Raw genomic sequence first — 20,290 nt, 5'->3', positions numbered from 1 at the left:
ACGCGTTTTGAAACAAACAAAAAATTCGCAATACCTGTTATCTCTCATCCACCAGGGTTCATGAGTTGCCAAAGTCTGAGTCTATACAGGGGTTATATGTGTGAAGGACTTAATTAGCGCTTTTAGTCCGTCGCGCCGCGCCACAACACAACACCACGCCACTCCCCCTCCCACGCCGCGGAATACAGCAAGTAAAAAACAAAAAACCCTTATTCCGCCAGCTACATCGGATAAGGTTTTTCCGCGAACAAACCGCGGGGTCCGGTGGGAAGAATGGAGTGAGAGATCAGGGGAAAAGAGAAATAAGTAAAAGGGAAGGTGGTAGTTAAGTAGACGTTGCTTTATCGGATATTGGGGGACGGAAGTGAATGAGTGGGAGGGGGAGAGGCGGGAAGGGACGGAAAGAGTGGATTAAGGTTCGGATAAATTGGGAAAGGGAGGAAAAAAAAAAGGAATAATTAGGGTGTTGGCTGCTAGCGGACCGTTTGCGGTGCGGGACGGAGTAGTGGGTGGAGGGGTAGAAAAAGCAATTATAATTTCCTTGGATTTTGTTCCGGTGGAGTGATCTGGGTCGACTGTTTGAAAAGGAAAAGGAAATGATATAGTTATTGGAGATCGATGATTCTCCATTTGGCAATCATACTGGAACAGACTAGCGAGGTTGTATTTCGGAAACAAAAAAACAGATGAATAAAAAATAAGCCAAGCGAGGCTGGCGTGAAGAATAGTATTGGTATGGAATAAAGTAACTTTGTTCCTCCCAGTCGTCAATGAAGGTATATTCCTTCTTCATCTTCATCACCCTCCTCTCCTTCAGCCTCTCGGGCCCCAACAAAGTTTGCTCCGCTCTGCGTGCCTTTTCTCTCTCTCTCCATTACCATACTGGTTCTCGACTGGGGGGGTATCGTTTGGTTGTAAAATGCATTGTGTGCGTAGTATCGGCACACAACGCAGATGGGGGGTAATAATGGAAAAAAGAACGGAGAATAGACAAGAGCAAGGAGACTGATGGCACAGATTTTCCTGAATCAAAGAAGAAACAAAAAACTCCCAAACCTGCGGCCTCTGGTGTCATCAAAGGAAAAAAAAGGGTGTATATGTGATAAACAAAAAAACAGAGGAAAAAAGTAAAGGGCGTTAGGAAGAAGTCTGAGATGCCGTTAGAAGATGCTGTCATGAACATGAATGTCCTCCTCCTCGTCCCCTTTGGTGTCTTGCATATCTCGCACCACAAGTGGTGCATGTGAGTATGCTTGTTATTAATAGGATTCTTGTTTTCATAGCTCCCATCGTGTCGACTTTGATTTGTTGTCCGAGTTGGAGTAGTTGTTCTTGGGCTGGATAGGTTCGTCGTGCTTCCCAATATCCTTGAATAGATCATCGGCGCTCAGACTCAGCGCATCCTCATTGAGGCCAAAAGAGCTCAGACCAGGTAGAGCTGGGGCCGGAGGGCCCTTTTGTTCCGGAGCTTGGACAGGCTGGGGCTGCGATACGGTGCGAGTGTTTGCGTAGGTGGGCGTGTCGACGTGGCCCTCTGGGACGGGGCCGGCGATAAAAGTTTTCCTCTTACCGAACCAGCTGCCACTCTTCCTCCTGTTCAGACTGGGCGCCTGGCTGGTGATGGTCGCGGGAGAGCCCGGCCGGTCAGACTTGAGGCTGTCGGAGGAGGAGAGGGTGCGAATGCCGAGAAACTTACGCACAGACGTAGGACGTTTGCTCGAGGGACTCGTGGGGGACACGGTGCTTGCTCCATCGCTGGTGCGGCTCTCTCGCGGGTATGAATCGAGAGTCGCGTTGTCGGACGGCTTTTCTGGAGGAGGCGACTCTCTCTGGGGTGGCGAGGCGGGCGACTTGGGGGTAGGATGGGAGGAGAGCGGTCCCTTGCCCGGTGTGGGAGGGCGAGGCGAGTCGGGAGGACTGTCGAGCGGCGCGGGTATCGAGGTGCCCTCTGTGAGGGAAAAGTTGATGGGCGTCAGCGTCAATGGCTTGTACTGGAACTTTGTCGACGACATGGCTGGCAGAGGCAGGCGCGTGGACCAGGCGGGGAGTGATGTTGGGGTGAGGTTGGAAGCAGAGAGAAGTCTGCTAGGGCGGCAGTGGAGATGCTGTGGTTGGCGTGGCAGCAGCGGGTGAATAGCAACAAGTACTATAGCAAGAGGCCGCAGGTGGGTGGAAGCTTCAGGAGGTGCGTCGGGCTGATGAAGCGGAGGAACGTGACGGGGGTCTCCACGGCCGGGGGGTCGAGAAGTGGGTAGCAGGGACCGGGGGTGTTGGCACAAGTTGCAACACGACGGAAGACGGAAGACGCAAGACGCAAGACACGCAACCGAGCGAGCGCGGCAAGGCAAGGCGAGACGAGGCGCAGCGAGGCGAAGGGTAGTGGACGATGGCGTATGGACAGGGCGCCGATGCGTGGCCGGCCCAAGTGCGCAATCCGCAACGGCGACGACATGGAAACATACAGCAATCGTACATACTCGATGTGTACATAGACGGTCGCTACAGTACATAGGCACATGCATAAAACCCGCGCCGGCAGAGGATATGCAGCCCAAGCCCACGTACCTGGCATGCCATGGCTGCCCGCCCTGCGCCGCCGCTCTCTAGCCTGCCCGGCCCCATGCCACCAGCCACTCGCCACTCAGCGCCGCCCTCGCCCACGGATCACGACGTCGACATCCATACAACCATCCAGACTCATACTGCACCACTGCGTCTCCAGACCCGGCCCATGTCGGATAACTCTGTGTTTTGTTGACAGTCGCCCCTCCAGCCTACACCACCCTCTTCCGCTGACATGTCCATTGCTTCACCCTACCCCCTGATTGGCCGGCTGCCGACATGCTGATGTAATCGCCCTGCCGCCCCTTGCATGCCTTCTTCGGTGTTTCCGTATCCATACATACACACATACATACATACACTACATACATATGTACTACATACTACACACAACTCCCTCATTGCCCTCCCTCCCCGTTCACCGCGTCTTGCGCTGGTGAATCTCGTCCAGCTCCGCAATCTCATCCAGCAACTGGCACGTCTCTAGCGGGTTGGCAATCCATGCTGTAGTGCACGCCAATCGCGCCTTGAAATCATTTGCTCCCGCACTAAGAAACTGGTCGCCCACATGCAGTGTCTTGCTGCCTGCAATTCCCCCAAAGATGCGCTGACACGCCAGCACTCCCCATGATTTGTCCCCAATGTCAACAAACACGTCGTTTCCGCCTGCTTTCGTGTCAGTACACATATATCTTCACCTCATATTGTCCAGGGTCCCGCCTTGCAACTCACCATTGAACGCGCAAAACGGCAGCCGTTGGCCAACCTCAGAAATTTCCTACTAGTGTCAGCACAGCCCTCTACCCCCATCTCCGACGCACATACCAAAATCTTTTGAATAATCAACACTGTCTCTTCTAGCGTTTCACGGCAAAACTTATATCCAGGCTTGGGCACAATGCCTACTGCCCTCTCCTTGCGCACCACATTGGCCTCCATCCGGAAGTTCCGAATCGTGTCCCTCAGCGAGGCCTCTGCCAGGTCCAGGAGGTCTTTGATGTCCGTCTCATGCCATAGCAGCATCTCTTCCAACAGCCACTCTGCTCGCGGTACTAGCCGCAGCAGCACTGGGCTGTTTTCGTCAAACTTGAAACAAAAGTTGCTCTCGCCTCCCATGATGAGCAAGTTCTGACGAGCCTCTCGAGGCAGGTCAGAGGCCTGAATGGCATCGAGCAGGCCGTGAAGTCTTCCGTAGTATGGCTTTGCCTCAGTGTATCCGGCAGCCGTGACAATGCCAATCTTAGATCCACGCCGCATCAGTCCCAGTATCTTTGGGATGATCGGATTGTCGGGCTCAAGATTCTTTCCGTCGTCATAGAGCGTCACATCTCCGTCAAAAGTCACGAGTTCCAATGGGCCATTGCGGACCAGACTCATTACCTGGGCTGTGTTGAGAACCAGACGAACGTCATTAAAAGAAGGAGGCACAAAACGCCGGTGGCTAATGAAACGCCGCTGGTCTTGCCATATGAATGCATCATGTAGTGCTAGTGGTGTGAAGAAGTTTGCTACTGACGGTACCAGCAGCTTTAGCTTTGACCGGTCTGGTTTGCCATCTTTCTGGTGCTGAACTGTATGGTGTCAATACAGAACGATTTGGATCATGCTTGGGAGAATCCCCGTGCTTCAGTTACTCACTGTGATCGTTGATTATCTCTTCTACATCACGCATAATCTCAGCATACCGCCGCTGGGCAATGTTGGCCTGCTGTTCGACCGATTCGCCATTGGGCTCAAACACGGCTGTAGGATGCGAGTGCAACACAAACGGGACAGCTAATAGACCCTGAAAATCTATGAGAAACCGGCCAATGTGATTTTAGAGGCACAATGGGTGTTACCTTGATCCATTCAATCTGATAGCATGGTTAGCCTAAGCAGGGAGTAGAAATTGAGTGATGCTCACAAGCTGATCTCTTCGATGAGTCTTCCAGATGTATTAGCGGTGTACAACCAAATACTTAGTTAATCACGTTGCACACACCTTGAGAGCATCTACAAGTCAGAGGGCATCATGTCAGCATACTGGTTGTAGCCATAGCGGCAAAAAGGGTCAGCACTTACATTCTACACGGTATCTTGTCGTCATTTTGGCAGCAATTCAGTCTGTGAGAGGGGAGGAAAAGAGAGGAAGATGGGAGAAGAAGCAATAAGGTATGAGCTGTCAGTATGGTTGAGGCTGTATGTCCAAGCTTATCGGAGTCCGCCGCTAGTGGCTGGAGAGGGAAGGGACCATGCACAGGTGACCTGTGATGTCCCCGCACAAAGCTACTACATGCACTACAACAAGAGGCTGTACTTGGATGTATGACGGCCATTACTGGTTCGGCCATCACTTGCCTCTCCGCACCAAACAATGGACGCAGCACCAGGAACCCGTGGCTCCATGTGCAACCCAAGCCGACAATCGATAAGCGGGGGATCTACCAGCGGCCGCTACTGAGAGCTCCGACCTTTATGCAAGGGCCCACCGCGCCGGAGCAAACCACTGCAACTCACCTTCTACAATCCCCTCTGCCGCTGCTAGCCTTGCCGTCGCCATGAATTCACTGAACAATGTCACGCTGCGGCCATGGCCAGCTACCGAAAAGGAAGAGCTGACCCAGGAAGACCTATTGATCAAGATCGAGCAGCTCGCAAGCGAACGGGGCCATTTGCGCAACATCACCGAACAGTCGCTGCAGCAAGACATTGACGCGGGAAAACACGTGCCCGACGATGCCGACGATGCAACCAAGCAGGAGGACAAGGACAAGGAAACCGATGCGCCGTCCCGCCAGGAGCAAGTAGAAAAGGTGTTCAAAGCAGGCCAGGAAATGTACAGCCACTTGGAGTACGTATCGCCCGCATATCCATGCCGACGACGCGACGTCTGACAAGAAACAGGTGGGCCAAGTTTGCTGCTACTAATGCGCTCGACCTCGTCTCCCTCGTCCTGTCGCAAGATCCAAACAAGCGCAGTCTCAACTTCTTCAGCCCAACCTTTCGCGAGCAAGGTCTGAACCAGGGCATTCCTCTCGGGTCTTTTGGTATGAGCCGGGAGAATCACGAACACCGCATCCGAAAGCCCGAAGAGCAGCAGAGGTTGCAGGATGTCGAGGCGAGACAAGAGGTCGTGGCACAAGGCGCACGTATGGACGCGCTCGACTCGTCAGTAGATGAGATCCTTAAGGCAGCAAAACACTTGGAGAAGGAAATTCGACGTGAGACAAAATACTGGCATCAGATTGTCTCCGTCTCGGACAAGGGCTGGCCTATTCAGCGTCTGCGTCAAAACGTACGTCACGCGCCTTTTGCAGTGCGCTATGGACTTCCAGAAGGTAGGGGCACCCATTGAACGGAGACGTACCAGAGCTGACAGAACCTTTAGCGAGTGATCACTTCAAAGCCCGTGGGTTCGCCCCTCTGCAAATGGACAAGGATGGCAGCATCATTCTAGATCCAGCTCTTGCACTAAAGCCAAAGATACTCCGCGTTCGAATCAGCGTCGATGGAAAAATCACCGGAACATCTCAAATTTCAATTGACACGGAACTCGCTAATCAGTCACTGGAAAAGTCCATCCAGCTGGCACGAGATTCTTTGTTTGAAGAAGAGCTATATTACGAGATGAGTTTGGAGACGCGCCAATTGTTAGCATACGGGGTCGAATTCCGGGACTCTGTCATTTATGTTGATGCGCCTCAAATGGGCAGCCTGTCCCAAAACCGCAAGCTGCTCATCGATTGCGTACTCCGAGACGATCCTATACCAAATAACCAATCTCGTGAGTACGACTGGCTGGCTAAGAATATTGCCGAATCACTCCGCCTTTTGCTGGCTCACGAGCATAGCATGCGTCTCTATCGGAGATCACAGCTCCCGCCTCCATTAACAGGAAAACCACGTGAGAAACAACCACCGCCATTGCTACGTACCCTCCTTGCTGTCCTTTACCACATTGAGGGCGTGGATTCGCTTCACGCCTATCTTGGATTCGTCGCGAAGACTCTCCGCAGCGCCGGTCTGAACGTGACGTTGGAAACGACACGTGAGAATTCTTGGGCAGCGCTTGTTGGAAGCTTAGAAGCATCATCCAAGAAAGGCATATCAGCTACTGATCAGCTCTTTGAGATTTTCATGAAGCCGTTTGGTGGAACTGCTACTTTGACCCTCCCTACTTCAAACGGCGCACAGTCGGAAACTTTGAGTATCGTTACACGCACTATCATCGGTCAACCCACCTTCGGCACCGAACACAGATTAAATCTTCCGTCCACGCTTAGCTCCGATCTTGGATTGTTTCAGCAGCAGAAGTTTGCTACTGTCGAGGAACTCAAGTCATATCTGGACTGGATCCTTTCGCTCCACGTTGCCCATCGATTACTCAAGAACGACTACTCTTCACGCGCGCAGACCAGAAGCCAAGATGCACGGCTCTCGATTCGGACCAAGGATGCGAAGAAGGGTGTTGCATCGTCAAAGGATATTAGAATTGAATTCAATGACGGAGAGCTCAAGGTTGCAAGGTTTTCTGCTGATGCACCAGAGGATTCAGAGGATTCGGAACAATCACACACCTGGGTTGGGACAGATAACAGTACATCTTTAAAAGAGGTTGTCAAGAGTTGGGTTGGATGAAAGTTTGGACCAAACGACAGCTGCAAACAAAATTTCAGTGTCCCTCCATCTGCTACGCTTTACGAGACTAGATTTCATCCGATTTTAAAAATGAGGACAGTCATTGTCCATTGTAAGATTATACAAATCTCTACGACATCAAAAACACGAGCCTTCCTGCTCTTAGTCCAAGAACAGGTACCCCGGTCTAGCTCCGTCCGCACCGTACCGCCAATGTCACATTGCATCACAAAAGCGGGGTGAACCATTGTAGAGTCTAAACCGTAAATAGGTAGCTACTCTTGGATATAACCTCAAATGCAGAGCTAGATCGACCGTTACCCTTGTTCTTTTGCAATTGCCTGACATGTACATGACGTGGAGACTATTGTACTGCCTAGTCGTATCATCTGAGGTCATTTTCGCAGTTTACGCGTGCTCAATGTAGAATTGTATAAGTTGACGATGGCAGACATCATGAAACCATGTGTCTATACCGACTCTGCAACTCAAGATGTTGGCGAGTTCAGTTGTAGCGGCATTGAGCACCTTGCTCCCCGTACTATCGAGCGCCCAGCGAATCCGCTCTGATCCTGGCATTGCAGGCCCACCACTCGAAATCGTGCACCTCTACAATGATCAATGGCCAACTGGTAACTTTTTGCCTGAACATCTTACCTATTCAATCATTCTCAAATTTGACACCCCTCTCTAGGTATCGCCGTCTCCAAGACCGGGCGTAGATTCTCAAACTACCCTTCTGGCCTCGACCCCAACAACACCAACACGGGCAGCAACAACAAGCACGCCGTAGCAGAAATCCTAGCCAACGGAACGGAAATCCCTTATCCAAATGTAGACATCAACAACCCACCCGACGGAGCAATCAACTACACCGTGTCCCCACCCGTCGGCGCAAACTACGCCAACTACCTCATCGGCGTCCAAAGCGTAGTCCTCGACGCCCAAGACCGCCTCTGGATCCTCGACACCGGCCGCGCCCTCACCCCGGACGGGACCCTCGTCCCCGCCTCCCCAGGCGGCGCCAAACTCATCTCCGTCGACATTTCCAGCAACAGCATCCTCCAAACAATCATCTTCCCGCCCACAGTCGCATACCCGACCTCGTACCTCAACGACATCCGCCTCGATCTGCGCCCTAGTCTAAGCGGTACGACGGGAAAGGGCGTAGCGTACATTACCGATTCCTCAAGCGAAGGCCGCAACGGCATCGTCGTCGTCGATCTCGCATCGGGCGAGTCCTGGCGCCGTCTCGACGGCACAGCAGAGGTACGTGCTGAGCGCGGTTTTGTACCCTATGTCTGGGGCCACCCTTTATACTACATACCTGGTCCGGGGCTCCCTCTTACTACCGTTCCCCTCGGCAGTGACGGCATCGCTTTGTCCTCGTCGGGTGAGGACTTGTATTTTGGGCCGGTGGGTGGGAGGTCGCTATATAGTGTGCCTACCGAGCGGCTGCGGGATAGGAGCGACCAAAGTGTGGAGTTAAGGACGCAGGCGGCGGTGCAGAGGAGGGGCGAGAGGGGCGTGAGTGATGGGTTTGAGACGGATACGAATGGGTTTGTGTATGCGGGGAATATGGAGCAGAATGAGGTGGGGTTTTATAATCCGGCAAATGCGTCTGTGACGGTTTTTGTGAGGGATCCGAGGATTAGTTGGGTGGATACTAGTGAGTTTCTTTCCCTCTTTGTATCTTTTTTTTTGGTGTGCTGACTTGAATGCAGTGTCGGTTGGAAGTGATGGGTATCTGTATTTTACGGATAACCAACTTGCGTTTAGCTCGTCGTTTTACCCAGGGACGGATCGCAGAGAGAGACCATTTGTGCTGTTTAGAGCGCCGCTGCCGAATAATGGGTCGAGGGTATTCTTGCAGTAGAGAAGCTAGGCACAATGCTACACACTTAATTTCTATATACAAAGACTACACAGTCTATGTCTTGCCAAAGACAAAAATACCCTTGCCGCTCCTGTATCCCTCGAGTGTATCTTTGACCTTGGCAATGAGTTCCTCTCCCTTGGTCTCCCATTCCCACTTGATCTCATCAACAGGCATGTCCTTGAATTCACCCTTTCGCGTCATGTCCAGCACGTCGGCAACAGTCTTTTGTTTCTCCTCTGGATGCTGCTCTGCCCACCTGCTTACCCAGAAGCCGTGGAAGTGAATGTCTTTGAAGATAAGCATCGATGCAGGAATGGTCAATGGCTGCTTAGACATGGCTCCATAGGTAACAAAGTGCGCAGATGAAAACAGAAGCTTCGCCATTGCTGTTGCTGCCTTGCCGTTCACACAGTTGAGTGCCAGACGAATGGGTGCGCGACCCCCGCTTGTCCATTCCTTGGCCTGATCCTTGATGCTTTGCGATTGCAACTCTGCATCTGTAATGACAACGTCTGCGCCGAGGTCCTGCAGCTCCTTCTTCATAGCGTCTTCCTTGCTCTTGTCGTCGCGGCTACGAATTACATTGATACTCTTGTAGCCCCACTTTTTGCCTAGCTGGATGGCTGCGCGGCCAACGCCAGAGTTTGCTCCGTTTTGTATGAACCAGTCGCCTTCCGAGAGGGTGGTGAAGTCGCGGAGCATCCGGTAGGCCGTGCATGGGTTGATGGATACAGTGCCGGCCTGGATTGCTGTGATTCCTTCGCGCATCTGCTCGTCGAGCTTTACTACGTCGTTGGTTGTGGCGCTTGCGTGTGTGCGCCATGTTCCGAAGCCAGGTCCTTTCATGAATACCCAATCGCCCTTTTTGAATCCCTCTTTCTTCACGCCTTCGCCCAGCGCAATGATTTCAGCAACGCCCTCATTTCCAGCAACGGCGATTGGCTTTGGGGTACTTAGGTCGGTTGTGAATCTAGGCTTCGACGGGTAGACACCTTGGATCTGGTTGATATCGGCGGGGTTTATAGGCGATGCGAGAAATCGTAGGGTCATAAGATTGCTATGAGGCGGCGAGATGGAATGACTGTGGAGAGAGAGCACGGCAGGAGGCTCTCCATACTCGGAGAAGGTGAGGGCTTTTGCTTGTTCGTAGCCATAGGCGGAAATGTAGCGACGCTGTGGGAGCTGCGATACAGTTGGCGCAAGATTTTGCGCGCGGCGGATGCACGACTGCGCTGCCCGCGGAGACTGGGTAATTAGCCTGGAAGCCATTGTTGGTATCAATTGGGTGAAAAGAAACGGTTCATCAGAGCCTAGAGCTCACGCAAAGTGCTCACGCAAAGTGCTATGGGACTACGGAGCTATGACGTTAGCTTAAGCCGGGGTTTGGTGGAGTGATGAAGCTTCGTAGTGGGTTATTCCAGCCCTGATTAGTCCACATGTGTACATGTTCCTGCCTCTAGTTTGTGAGATTTCTGCATAATTTATGGAGTACATCTACATAGCCAAATATCGTAATTCTTCAAATGCCGCACTTTGGCCTCGGTGCTTCTGTGCTTACCCATTCCTCGCTATCAATAAACCCGGGCGAATACAAGCGTCTACTGCGTAAAAGATGATCATACTCCATTATAGTCTAGCCATGACTTACTTGATCTACACATGTGCTCTCTAGGCAATTGCATATGTGGCAGTGCAGTTTCACATGAAAGACAGTATGGACATGGTGGCGTTTCGTGAATGTTCGCGCTCGCGCTCGTGCTCGTGGTATGCCGTCTATACGCCACTAGCACCGCCCCACCTGCGTCATTGCACCCTTGCGTCGTCAGGCTGCGCCCCTCTCTGAGCTGGTTTCCGCACCCCTCACCACTGCTACAAATACCCCTGGCCATACGTGTCTCCTGCCATACACTCTACACTACCGTACTTGTTTCTACGTACTTACAATCCATTACAACCTAACACCTTTCAAACTACAATACACATCCACCATCATGGCTGCCACCGTCAACGTCGAGAACATTTCCATGAAGACGAGCGAGGAGGAGATCAAGAGCTTCTTCAGCTTCTGCGGAAAGATTCAATCCATCAGTGTAAAGCCTACCGGCGACGATGCCCAGTCTGCTTCCGTCACCTTTGAGAAGGCCGCCGCCGCAAAGACCGCCCTTCTCCTCGACAACACTCAGCTTGGACCCAACTCTGTGCACGTCACTGCTGCTAAGAGCATCGACGAGCTTGCCGGAGACAAGTCCGCCTCGGCTGAAGAGGCCAAGGATGGCGACCATCACATCGAGCAGGAACAGAAGCCCCGCGCACGCATCGTTGCCGAGTACCTTGCCCACGGCTATGCCATCTCAGACAAGGCCATTGAGCGTGCTCTGGCCGCAGACAAGCAGAACGGCTACAGCTCAAAATTCATGAACTTCATCAACAACGTCGACAAGAAGACCCAGGCTACACAAAAGGCTCAGGTCGTGGACCAGAAGCTCGGCGTCACAAACAAGGGCTACGCTGCCTTCAACACCTTGACCAGCTACTTTGACAAGGCTGCCTCAACCCCTACCGGTCAGAAGCTCCGTGCTTTCTATGAACAGGGCAACAAGACTGTCATGGATGTCCACAACGAGGCAAGGCACTTGGCAGACCTCAAGAAGCAGAAGGCTGAGGAGACTGGTGCCTCTACCACTACCACTGCCACCACCGCAGAGAGCAGCGAGAAGGCTGGACAGACCCCCGCTGCTGCCCCTACTTCATAGACGAGTTCTTTGAAAGACACACGAGATTCCTTTCTTTCTTGACGATACCTACATGGTTTATAGTACTCATGATTGCTTGCGCATGATACCGATCACACGAGCGCGGAGTTTGGGATGAACTGGTCTGGGCAGTTATGAAGCAATAAAACAATATATTTCACCCAGAATTCACTTTGCTTGTTGAGATTCATTGAACAACGTTATCTAATATGAATTCCTGAAACGATAAAAACTAATAAAAGTCACTTGAAGCCAAACGTTGCTATTAAACACAATCGAGCAATGCAAACATAAACGCTCGCCCCACGAGAAACTGCTCAACACTTCTTCTCTAGTATCCCCACTCCCCACCATCCAACAGACTCTGACTCGCCACAAAGCTGAACCCACCAAACGGATTGTTGTTCTGACTCTCAAACAGTGAATCATCAAACTTCTTGGTCAACACAGGGCTAAGCGGCAAATCCGTAAAGTCCTGAGCAAAGTTCTCTGCTAACTCTGGGTCCGTGATTAGCGGCTGAATCGGTGGCTCCAACTCCCTGGCCTCGAGCTTCTTCCAGTCAATCTTGCGGAAGAAGCGGTGCTTCTTGATTGTCTGGAGGTCCTTGGACATGTTGAAGCCGAGGCGCTTCTTGGGGTCTTTGCGCAGGAGGCGGGTGAGGAGATCTTTGGCATCGGCGCTGAGGTAGTAGGGAAGCGAGAGCTTCTGCTTTACGATTTTCTCTTGAATCTTGGCGTTGTTGTTGCCCGTGAAAGGGGGTGAGCCAGTAAGCAGGTCGAAACCGAGGGCGCCGAGGGACCACCAATCTACTGCTGCACCGTACTCAAGACCTTGGACGACTTCCGGAGCCATGTATTCTACGGTACCGAGGAAAGAGCGGCAAGGATTGTCTTCGTCGAGAGTGACTTTGCTAAGACCGAAGTCGGTGAGGAGAAGGTGGCCTTCGGAGTCCAAGAGACAGTTCTCGGGCTTCAGATCGCGGTAGATGACGCCGACAGTGCGGTGCAGATGGTCGAGAGCAAGTACCATTTCAGCCATGTAGAAGGCTGCAACATCCTCGGTGAACATGCGCTCAGCGGCAAGATGATGGAATAGCTCGCCACCTTGTGCATATTCGAGGATCAGATACAGCTTCTCCTGGTCCTGGAATGCATAGTAGAAGTTGACAATGAATGGATAGCGGTTCACGCTCTCCAAAACATTGCGCTCCGTCTTGGTCTGCTCAATAAGCTTCTTGTGAACGGTGATGGATGCCTTCTTAAACTGCTTCTGCGCAAACAGACGTCCAGTTTCACGCTGCCTGACAAGCAGCACCGTACCGTAACTACCTTTTCCAAGGCACATCAAAGGTTCAAAGTCCTCTGCAGTCATTTTGCGTGCCATCCCATTGTTCAACATAGTCGATGTCTTAGAAAGCGTATCAGCGCTAAAATCCTCGGCGTTCAAATCAATTTCGTAACTCTCCATCTCCGTACGGTCGCTATCACTCTCTCGACCAGACATACTGGTGTTGCTAGACATATGCGATGCGACCCGGCTCATGGCGACACCTTTGTTGGAAAAGTCCTTCATGGGGGAATCGCTTCTGGAGGCCAAGTTCAAGGCCTCCAATTGGGCCTTGAGGCTGCTGATGCCTCCCATGGTAGACTGTGGTCGTAGCGCGGGACTGCTAGTCACGCTAGGGAGTCCAGAGCGGACGGGCCCGAACCGTGGGGTGCTCGTAATGGAATAGTCCGACTCTTCTCCACCCGATGTGACGGGTGTGTGAAAGCCACGAGTCACGTTAGTAGCCTGCAGACCTGCATTTGGTCCCTTCTTCTTCTTCCTCTTGTTTTTCTGGGCCTTCTTCATAACCGCCTCAAAGTCCAACTTGTCTGGTCCTAGCTGCTTGCCCTCAGGGTTGGGCTGTGCGCTGCGCTTTGGCATAGGGCTGACGATATTGATCGGCGGGGTCCCAACATGGAGGGGTACTTTTGAAGGACTCATGTCTATATCCTCCAGGGCAAACATGTCATCGTTTGGCACGGCAGGCTCGGAAGTGTTCGGGACCTTGCCTGCGAGCTGCGCATCGTCATGATCGAATGCGAAAACCATGATGACGGTAGTGAGGGGTAAAACAATTTAAGGATATTTGCGCTCCAGAGCACGCTTAGGTTCTGCACGTTTCAGTCAGCCTGGTGCGTCTCCTCAGTTCGGTGGAGATCGCGCACATCCAACTCCGGACTTGGGCTGCCCAAAATCTATGCCCGCCGCAGAGGTTCACGGCGGAACGCCCACCCCTACTTGTCGGACAAGGGACGCGAAGGAAGCGTCCGTCTTATTTAGACCCGAGCTCAGCGCGCTATATGGAAAGAAGGAGCCAACTACGGTAAGCTGGGCAGTAATTTGAGAGGCAGTCGCGGCGGGAGAAGCAGAGCCCATAGATGGTCGTGTTTGAATACTGGGAATGGTGAAAGTCGAGGCCAGGTTTGCGATCCTGGCAGGTGTTGTATGGTGGTGGTGTGTCGCGGTGCAGGGGAAAAATCGCGTTTGAAAAAGGTGTTGGAGGAAAGGTCAGCGATCAGCGGGAGAGGCTCAATTGTCCGGATTCTTAATTTGGTGCCTTGGCGGGCTAATTGCGGTGGCATGTGAATGACCTAACACGCGAATGGTCACCCGGCCCCGGATTCACATCTCCACATATGCGTGGAGCTGCACATCGTGCGAGGTCTATTGTACCGCGTGTTTCCTGACCAGGACAAGTCGGTGCACTTGGCTACGCGACCATGGACGTGGCGAGGACGCAACGAAACCGAGACGCAGCCGTGAGGCAGTTGGTGAATCTCAGCTCAGCGCATTGAAACAACCCCCAGAAAGACGTAGCGCCCTCCTTTCAGCGCCCTTCTCCGCAAGCGACGTGTTGAGATTTGATTGCAAACACAGTCAGTTGGTCAGCCACCGTGGCTGTAGCGCCGTGACGGCGTGGCCGTAACGTAAGGGGGGGGGGCGGCTCCAAACAGGAGGCTCCCTGTTTGTTCCAACCAGCATGACAGGATCAAGGCGCGACATATGACGCATTCGTTTCCACAAGAAACAACTTCAGCTTCGCACTGCACGCCCATGAACAGTCTTCATCTTCTCCAAGTCGCGATGCCATATTCCCATTCTTCCGAAAATGTAAAGTACAAGTCCATCACCCGAGGTAAAGCGGGTACTGCTGCTGGAGTTGCGGCCCGCCGAGGGAGGACCTTCCCTACGCGCTTAGCTCATGTTTACACGAGAGTAAGTACTGCGCGTACGGCGGTATATAAATGCAATTAAGACCTGTTTCTCCATCGAAGCCTTCCTAGCTCAGTGGTAGAGCGCGTCACTAGTAATGACGAGGTCGTCAGTTCAATTCTGGCGGAAGGCATCTGATATTTCTTTTTTGCCAATGCAGCAGCCATCGGACCCACTTTCTTTGCGTACAACTGTTGCGAATGAGCATCTGGGGCTCACCTCTCCGATTGCATTGAGTCTCGAAAACTGAGTTCTTCCTTTTGCTCATGCATTCGCATTTGACACGCGTGTTACGGGTCTTAAGCACACGTGCGTACAAGTGATTGGTTATGGCCCGTTCCTGATGCTGAGGACATTTTTTGATATACCAGAGTTTGGATCATATGGATTCCAAGGATTAGCTCGAGAACACATGGCTTCAGTATGACAATCATGTGATACTCTTTACAGATCGTCATGCCCATATATATGAAAACAAAAGCGTCTTCTTAAAGTATGGCAATATGGAAGCGCGATAAATGATCCATAAATGCTTGGAACACCTGAATTGTAGCCGCTATCTGTACTATTATTGGATTGCAACAAGCAGTGTACATATGTACATATGTTAGTGAGAAAAAGAACCCCCCCCCTATACACCTATGTAAGCAATAGTGTATCAACACTTCTGGAAAGTGCCAGAGATGTAAGTACAGTCGGATGACATCTCCACCCAAGCTCAAGCAAGGTATCTTGAAACAAGAGGTTGGCACAATGAAATGATTCTCTTGATGATAATGCTATCATTTGATATCAGAACAGAGACCTATCTGGCGCTAGAACAATGATATAAAGTGCGTTCAGAGGCATTGGAAGAGGATGAACAACACCACAGCTTCGGCCCTCCACTTCGAATCTCAGCTTTGTCAGTTTCAAGATACTTTACGATGTATCAACCTAGTGTGAGTGGATCAAACCCAGCACTCATCCATCTACATTGGCTTCGGACCACACAAGACGTCACCCCCCATCACCATCCTCCAGCCCCAATCCCCCCTGCATTAGACCAACCCCGATCATCCATTACCTATACATAAGCCTACCCTTCACCAACTCGACGCGTAATCCACCCCTGGCCCAAAAAGTAACCATAGCCCGCGATCCAAAAACAAACTTCAACCCCTTCGCTGCTTCCATGCGAACGCGTAATGACGCACCACTAGCGTCCCTCGTCCTTTCTTTTTCTCACTGACAAGGTTTGGAACTTGGCGAAGGGGGAGGTGAGAAGCAGAAGTGTTAATCAGGCGAGGTCGCCCTGTGAATGCCCTTTTTCTTTTTGTGTCGATATAGTAATGCCGCGGGTGTGAAAGAAGGAATGTGGTGGTTTCACTAGGCTGAGTGGTTAAAGAGTGGTTGGGCAGAAGCTTGTTTCTCTACGTTGAGGAGAAGAAAGGGTGGAGGGGGGGTTTGTATCTTGATGATGGATAAAAGGAAGGATGGTTGTAGTTTGTGCTTGTTCCGCGATATTACTATGTAGATGGATGCGGTTTACACTTTGGCAACGTAAAGTGACAGCCCTATTGAGCCACCGCAACATCTGATATCCGACATGTTCATTTTCAAGGCAAAGTTGAGATATTTGGAAACAGAAATCACGGGGACACCAGCAGGGCATTTGTTCAAGGGAAAAAAAGATTGTGGTTAAAAACTAGCTTTTTTACCTCGTAATATCGTTGAACGGAACTTGAATACTGCTCTTAGGCTAATACAGAAAAAGAGTTGTACATTTGGTCCCATCTCTTCTCTGCCGAGATAACCTTTTCCCAAGATGCTTTAAAAGAAAATCTCCTTGCTATGACGATCAAAGAGTTGACAATCGCCATCTTAAGGACACTTTCCAAAGGCAGCATTGCATCCGGTGCCGCAGTGATCAGCGGAGCTTCCACACCATCCGTACTGCGAGCAGCAGTTTCCAAATGCCGAACCAATGCAAGTGAAGCCCGAGGTTCCACCACAGGTTCCGTCGGTGGAAGCCTTAGCAGTGCCGGTGGTGGGCTTGGGCTTGGGCGCAGCAGTGCTCATGGTGGTTGAGCCGGTACCGGTACCGCAGGTACCGAAGCCAGTCTGGCAGCCAGTGCCGCAGTAGTCGTTGGTGCTACCGCACCAGCCTGCAGAGCTGCAGCAATTGCCGAAAGCAGATCCTGTGCAGGTGCTGGGAAAAGTTAGAAATGTGTAAAGGATGCACGGATACGGGGGTTTCTTACAATCCTTTGGTACCACCGCAGGTAGCATCAGTGGACACCTTGCCGGTTCCGGTGGGAGTAGGGGCAGCAGAAGTAGGCTTTGCGCCTCCAGTGGAACCACCGGTGCTAGCACCACCAGCCTTGCGGTACCAGTTCTCGGCAGGGTCACCAAGGCATTCACCGACAGTGACGGCTTTGTAGCCGAGCTGGGTAAGAGTGGAGAGCATGTACTCGGTCAGGTTCATGGCAGTCTGCTCGTGGATATCGTGGCCAATCTCGAGCCACTGGGCGCTGGCGGCTTTACCCGAGGAAACATTGCCCTTGAAAACGTCCTTGGAGTACTGAATCAGAGTAGGGTCATCGTGCTCGTAGTCATCCTGAAAAAGTCAGTTATTATTTCCAAAGAGCATCATAAAGTGTGCGTACAGTGTCCACGTCGAAGTAGGTGACGTGGTAGCCAAGGTCAGCCATGTCCTTCTCACAGCCAGACTCGGCAGTGCAGCTGGAGTAGGGAGGACGCATGTAGGTGGGGATTTTGCCAACGATGTTACGCAGAGCCATCTCGTTCTTAATCATCTGGTCGTGGCGATCCTGCGAGGAGATGGCGCTCAGGTCCAAATGAGTCCAGGTGTGCGAAGCAAGCTGGTGGCCTTCAGAGTCCATACGCTTGATGACTTGGGTGAATTCAGGAGTGATGTCGATTTGGCCCTTGCCGATGTTGTTACCAGTGATGAAGAAGGTAGCTTTGGCGTTGTAGGAAGCCATGACATCAAGAATGTGGCTAGTGAAAACCTTCTGGGGGCCGTCATCGTAGGTGAGAGCAACGGTTCCTGGTTTGGTACAGCTGTAGATACCGTTGCCGCCATATTCGACATTTCCTGGCTTGGTACGGGCAATTGAGGCGGTGCTGGTACCGGCTGGTGTCACATTCTCTGGACAAGCCGGGCCATGCTTGTAGTCACAGCCGGGAGAGAAGCAGTAGTCGGAATCATTTCCACAGTCTGAAATTCGTCAATGAAAAGTCTTGATATGTAACACAAACAAAACATACAGCCGGCTTCTGAGCAGCACTGGCCAGCAGGGCAGTTGCCAATGCCAGCTCCACACTGGCGGTCATCCTGGCGGCGGACAATTTGTGTCTTGACCTTGTTCTTGGCACTGGCAATCTCGTTGACGCCAGTGAATCGTGCTCCGATACCAGAAAGCAAGTCGCGAGCCCTGGTGTCCTTCGGATCTAGTCCGACAATGTTAGGGAGGCCGGTTCCATGGCCACTAACCATGGGGGCAACGGCTACGACGGCCGCAAGAGCAGCAGAGTAGTGCATGTTGGAAGAATGCGACCGGTCCTGATTATGGAATTAAAAGTAATAATCAAATTGGAATTGTAAATGGGCGGGAGCGAGCGGAACGTGATGGTCGACAACGACAACACACTGAGAGACCTGGAGATGGAAAACGAAGGTGGGCCACAATAAGTGTGGTAAGAATTAGGTATCCGGTAGAAGGTACCCGGAAGTAAACATTTCAAGGTGCAGACACTGTTAGTTTATGAATGGCAGATGATCGACGACTCCGACCGATGTGGGGTGCCAATGCCAATATCGACTCGCGCCGAGGCTAGCGTCTCCACCTAGGGCTTGTCTAGATGCATATGAGGGCGGAAAAAGTACACGTCCGTATTACCGACCCCTGGTTTGCAAGCATGAAATCCGCGCTACCGGCTTCGCTCCGGGAGGAAATTCCATGGGTTGCGGGTCGAACGAACTGGATGGCCATGCAGGAACGAGAATGTTATCACAATGGCGAGTAAAAAATAGAATGTAATGTATTGACCTGTTTGGTTTGAAACGCAGTCTAACCTGTATGATATTACGAAGACAGCTCATCTTGCATTTGTCTGCCGTTCAGAAGTTTAATCACCACCATGGCCTCGAAACGATGAGTGATTCACACCTGGGCGTTCTCCGCTGCCCGTCTTGATGTTCAGGACTTGGGCCGGCGTTATCCCTCCGCGGGTCTTTCACAGAGGGCAGTAATGGTGTTTCGCGAGTTCCAGGGGCGGCATGATTGCCTTAGTCCATTATAGGTTGTCGTACCAGGTCAAATGCAGGGGAGAAGGTGACGTCTTCCCCTTCCACAGCTGGTGGTGCGGCACCCAACAACGCCATCAAAGCATCGACCTCTTGCGGGCACATTGGCAACAGTCGCCGAGGCTGTCCAAGCGGTCGCTACGGGGCTTGGAGCAGAGCTTGTCAGAGGTTAAGAGATTCGCTTGGCAAAACAAGTCAGGCTGCACGCCATGTCGGTTTGGGCAGCCAAGAATTAAATACGATAGCATAAACAGTGGCCCGCATTCAGGCACCGCATACTGCGCAGCTTGGTGTCGTTGAAGCCCCTGGGCCAGGTGGTGGCAGGCGAGAAGAGAGATTACAGAGTGCCGAAACATGCGAGAACGATGAACGGCCCCGTATCGCGCCGTTTTGGGTACCGTCGCCTCCCGACGATATCGCTTGAGCCAATCACCAGTATTGCCAAGCTATACTCATCTTATGTAAATCGCACTCTGGCAGGCCTGCCCCCAGCATACAACTTGGCTCGTTCAAGTCTGTCGCCCATCTGCACCCTTCCGAAGATGGGAGCCTTTCACGCACACGAAACCCCTCAATATTTACCGGCAAGGGTAATGGAGTAAGTGTGTATTGGCTCCATGCGGCTTTGCAGCCAAATACCGTTATGTCTGATTCATGGCAGGCCCTCTAAAACGTCTCCCTCCGAAAGCTGGTGCAAGCATCCGCAATCCGGCCTTCGGGAATATCGCCAGAAATAAAAGGCCGAGCCTATTTTCAGCGCCATGCTTTTCCCCTGTTAGACAAGCTTTTAGCCCAATGACTGGGATCTTCAGCCCTAGCCCAGCACCTTGACTCGGACACTGGAAAGACGCCACAGTTAAAACCTGTGACAGCCTCGTTCTGGTACCAGCGCGATCCACTACTTA

The 20,290-nt window shown here is 52.0% G+C and overlaps 9 protein-coding genes across 9 annotated transcripts; 3 read left to right on the top strand and 6 right to left on the bottom strand.

The window, feature by feature from the left end:
- Nucleotides 1–1,277: 1,277 nt before the first annotated feature.
- On the bottom strand, nucleotides 1,278–2,012 carry COCCADRAFT_86631 (uncharacterized protein; the record flags this gene model as incomplete). Its single annotated transcript, XM_007710504.1, has 1 exon — nucleotides 1,278–2,012. One exon carries the CDS (start codon nucleotides 2,010–2,012, stop codon nucleotides 1,278–1,280), a length of 735 nt encoding a protein of 244 aa, XP_007708694.1.
- A 968-nt stretch (nucleotides 2,013–2,980) lies between these two features.
- COCCADRAFT_2013 (uncharacterized protein) lies at nucleotides 2,981–4,651 on the bottom strand (the record flags this gene model as incomplete). Its single annotated transcript, XM_007710434.1, has 8 exons — nucleotides 2,981–3,228; nucleotides 3,295–3,340; nucleotides 3,388–4,133; nucleotides 4,201–4,348; nucleotides 4,404–4,418; nucleotides 4,469–4,489; nucleotides 4,547–4,557; nucleotides 4,627–4,651. 8 exons carry the CDS (start codon nucleotides 4,649–4,651, stop codon nucleotides 2,981–2,983), a joined length of 1,260 nt encoding a protein of 419 aa, XP_007708624.1.
- Nucleotides 4,652–5,102: 451 nt separating this feature from the next.
- Nucleotides 5,103–7,182, top strand: COCCADRAFT_86716 (uncharacterized protein; the record flags this gene model as incomplete). Its single annotated transcript, XM_007710503.1, has 3 exons — nucleotides 5,103–5,395; nucleotides 5,449–5,882; nucleotides 5,933–7,182. 3 exons carry the CDS (start codon nucleotides 5,103–5,105, stop codon nucleotides 7,180–7,182), a joined length of 1,977 nt encoding a protein of 658 aa, XP_007708693.1.
- Nucleotides 7,183–7,675: 493 nt separating this feature from the next.
- COCCADRAFT_86747 (uncharacterized protein) lies at nucleotides 7,676–9,058 on the top strand (the record flags this gene model as incomplete). Its single annotated transcript, XM_007710502.1, has 3 exons — nucleotides 7,676–7,814; nucleotides 7,877–8,851; nucleotides 8,907–9,058. 3 exons carry the CDS (start codon nucleotides 7,676–7,678, stop codon nucleotides 9,056–9,058), a joined length of 1,266 nt encoding a protein of 421 aa, XP_007708692.1.
- Nucleotides 9,059–9,112: 54 nt separating this feature from the next.
- Nucleotides 9,113–10,330, bottom strand: COCCADRAFT_2010 (uncharacterized protein; the record flags this gene model as incomplete). Its single annotated transcript, XM_007710433.1, has 1 exon — nucleotides 9,113–10,330. The coding sequence occupies one exon, from the start codon at nucleotides 10,328–10,330 to the stop codon at nucleotides 9,113–9,115; it is 1,218 nt and encodes a 405-aa protein (XP_007708623.1).
- Nucleotides 10,331–11,052: 722 nt separating this feature from the next.
- On the top strand, nucleotides 11,053–11,814 carry COCCADRAFT_86562 (uncharacterized protein; the record flags this gene model as incomplete). The annotated part of the gene is made up of 1 exon (XM_007710501.1): nucleotides 11,053–11,814. The coding sequence occupies one exon, from the start codon at nucleotides 11,053–11,055 to the stop codon at nucleotides 11,812–11,814; it is 762 nt and encodes a 253-aa protein (XP_007708691.1).
- A 331-nt stretch (nucleotides 11,815–12,145) lies between these two features.
- On the bottom strand, nucleotides 12,146–13,909 carry COCCADRAFT_23312 (uncharacterized protein; the record flags this gene model as incomplete). The annotated part of the gene is made up of 1 exon (XM_007710449.1): nucleotides 12,146–13,909. One exon carries the CDS (start codon nucleotides 13,907–13,909, stop codon nucleotides 12,146–12,148), a length of 1,764 nt encoding a protein of 587 aa, XP_007708639.1.
- Nucleotides 13,910–14,178: 269 nt separating this feature from the next.
- COCCADRAFT_86601 (uncharacterized protein) lies at nucleotides 14,179–14,442 on the bottom strand (the record flags this gene model as incomplete). Its single annotated transcript, XM_007710500.1, has 1 exon — nucleotides 14,179–14,442. The coding sequence occupies one exon, from the start codon at nucleotides 14,440–14,442 to the stop codon at nucleotides 14,179–14,181; it is 264 nt and encodes an 87-aa protein (XP_007708690.1).
- A 2,494-nt stretch (nucleotides 14,443–16,936) lies between these two features.
- Nucleotides 16,937–18,620, bottom strand: COCCADRAFT_33696 (carbohydrate esterase family 4 protein; the record flags this gene model as incomplete). Its single annotated transcript, XM_007710468.1, has 4 exons — nucleotides 16,937–17,264; nucleotides 17,317–17,672; nucleotides 17,722–18,296; nucleotides 18,347–18,620. The coding sequence occupies 4 exons, from the start codon at nucleotides 18,618–18,620 to the stop codon at nucleotides 16,937–16,939; spliced, it is 1,533 nt and encodes a 510-aa protein (XP_007708658.1).
- Nucleotides 18,621–20,290: the final 1,670 nt, after the last annotated feature.

The sequence above is a fragment of the Bipolaris zeicola genome (genome assembly GCF_000523435.1).
Source record: "Bipolaris zeicola 26-R-13 unplaced genomic scaffold scaffold_18, whole genome shotgun sequence".
Lineage (NCBI taxonomy): Eukaryota > Fungi > Ascomycota > Dothideomycetes > Pleosporales > Pleosporaceae > Bipolaris > Bipolaris zeicola.
This window is presented reverse-complemented; position numbering and strand designations above follow the sequence as displayed.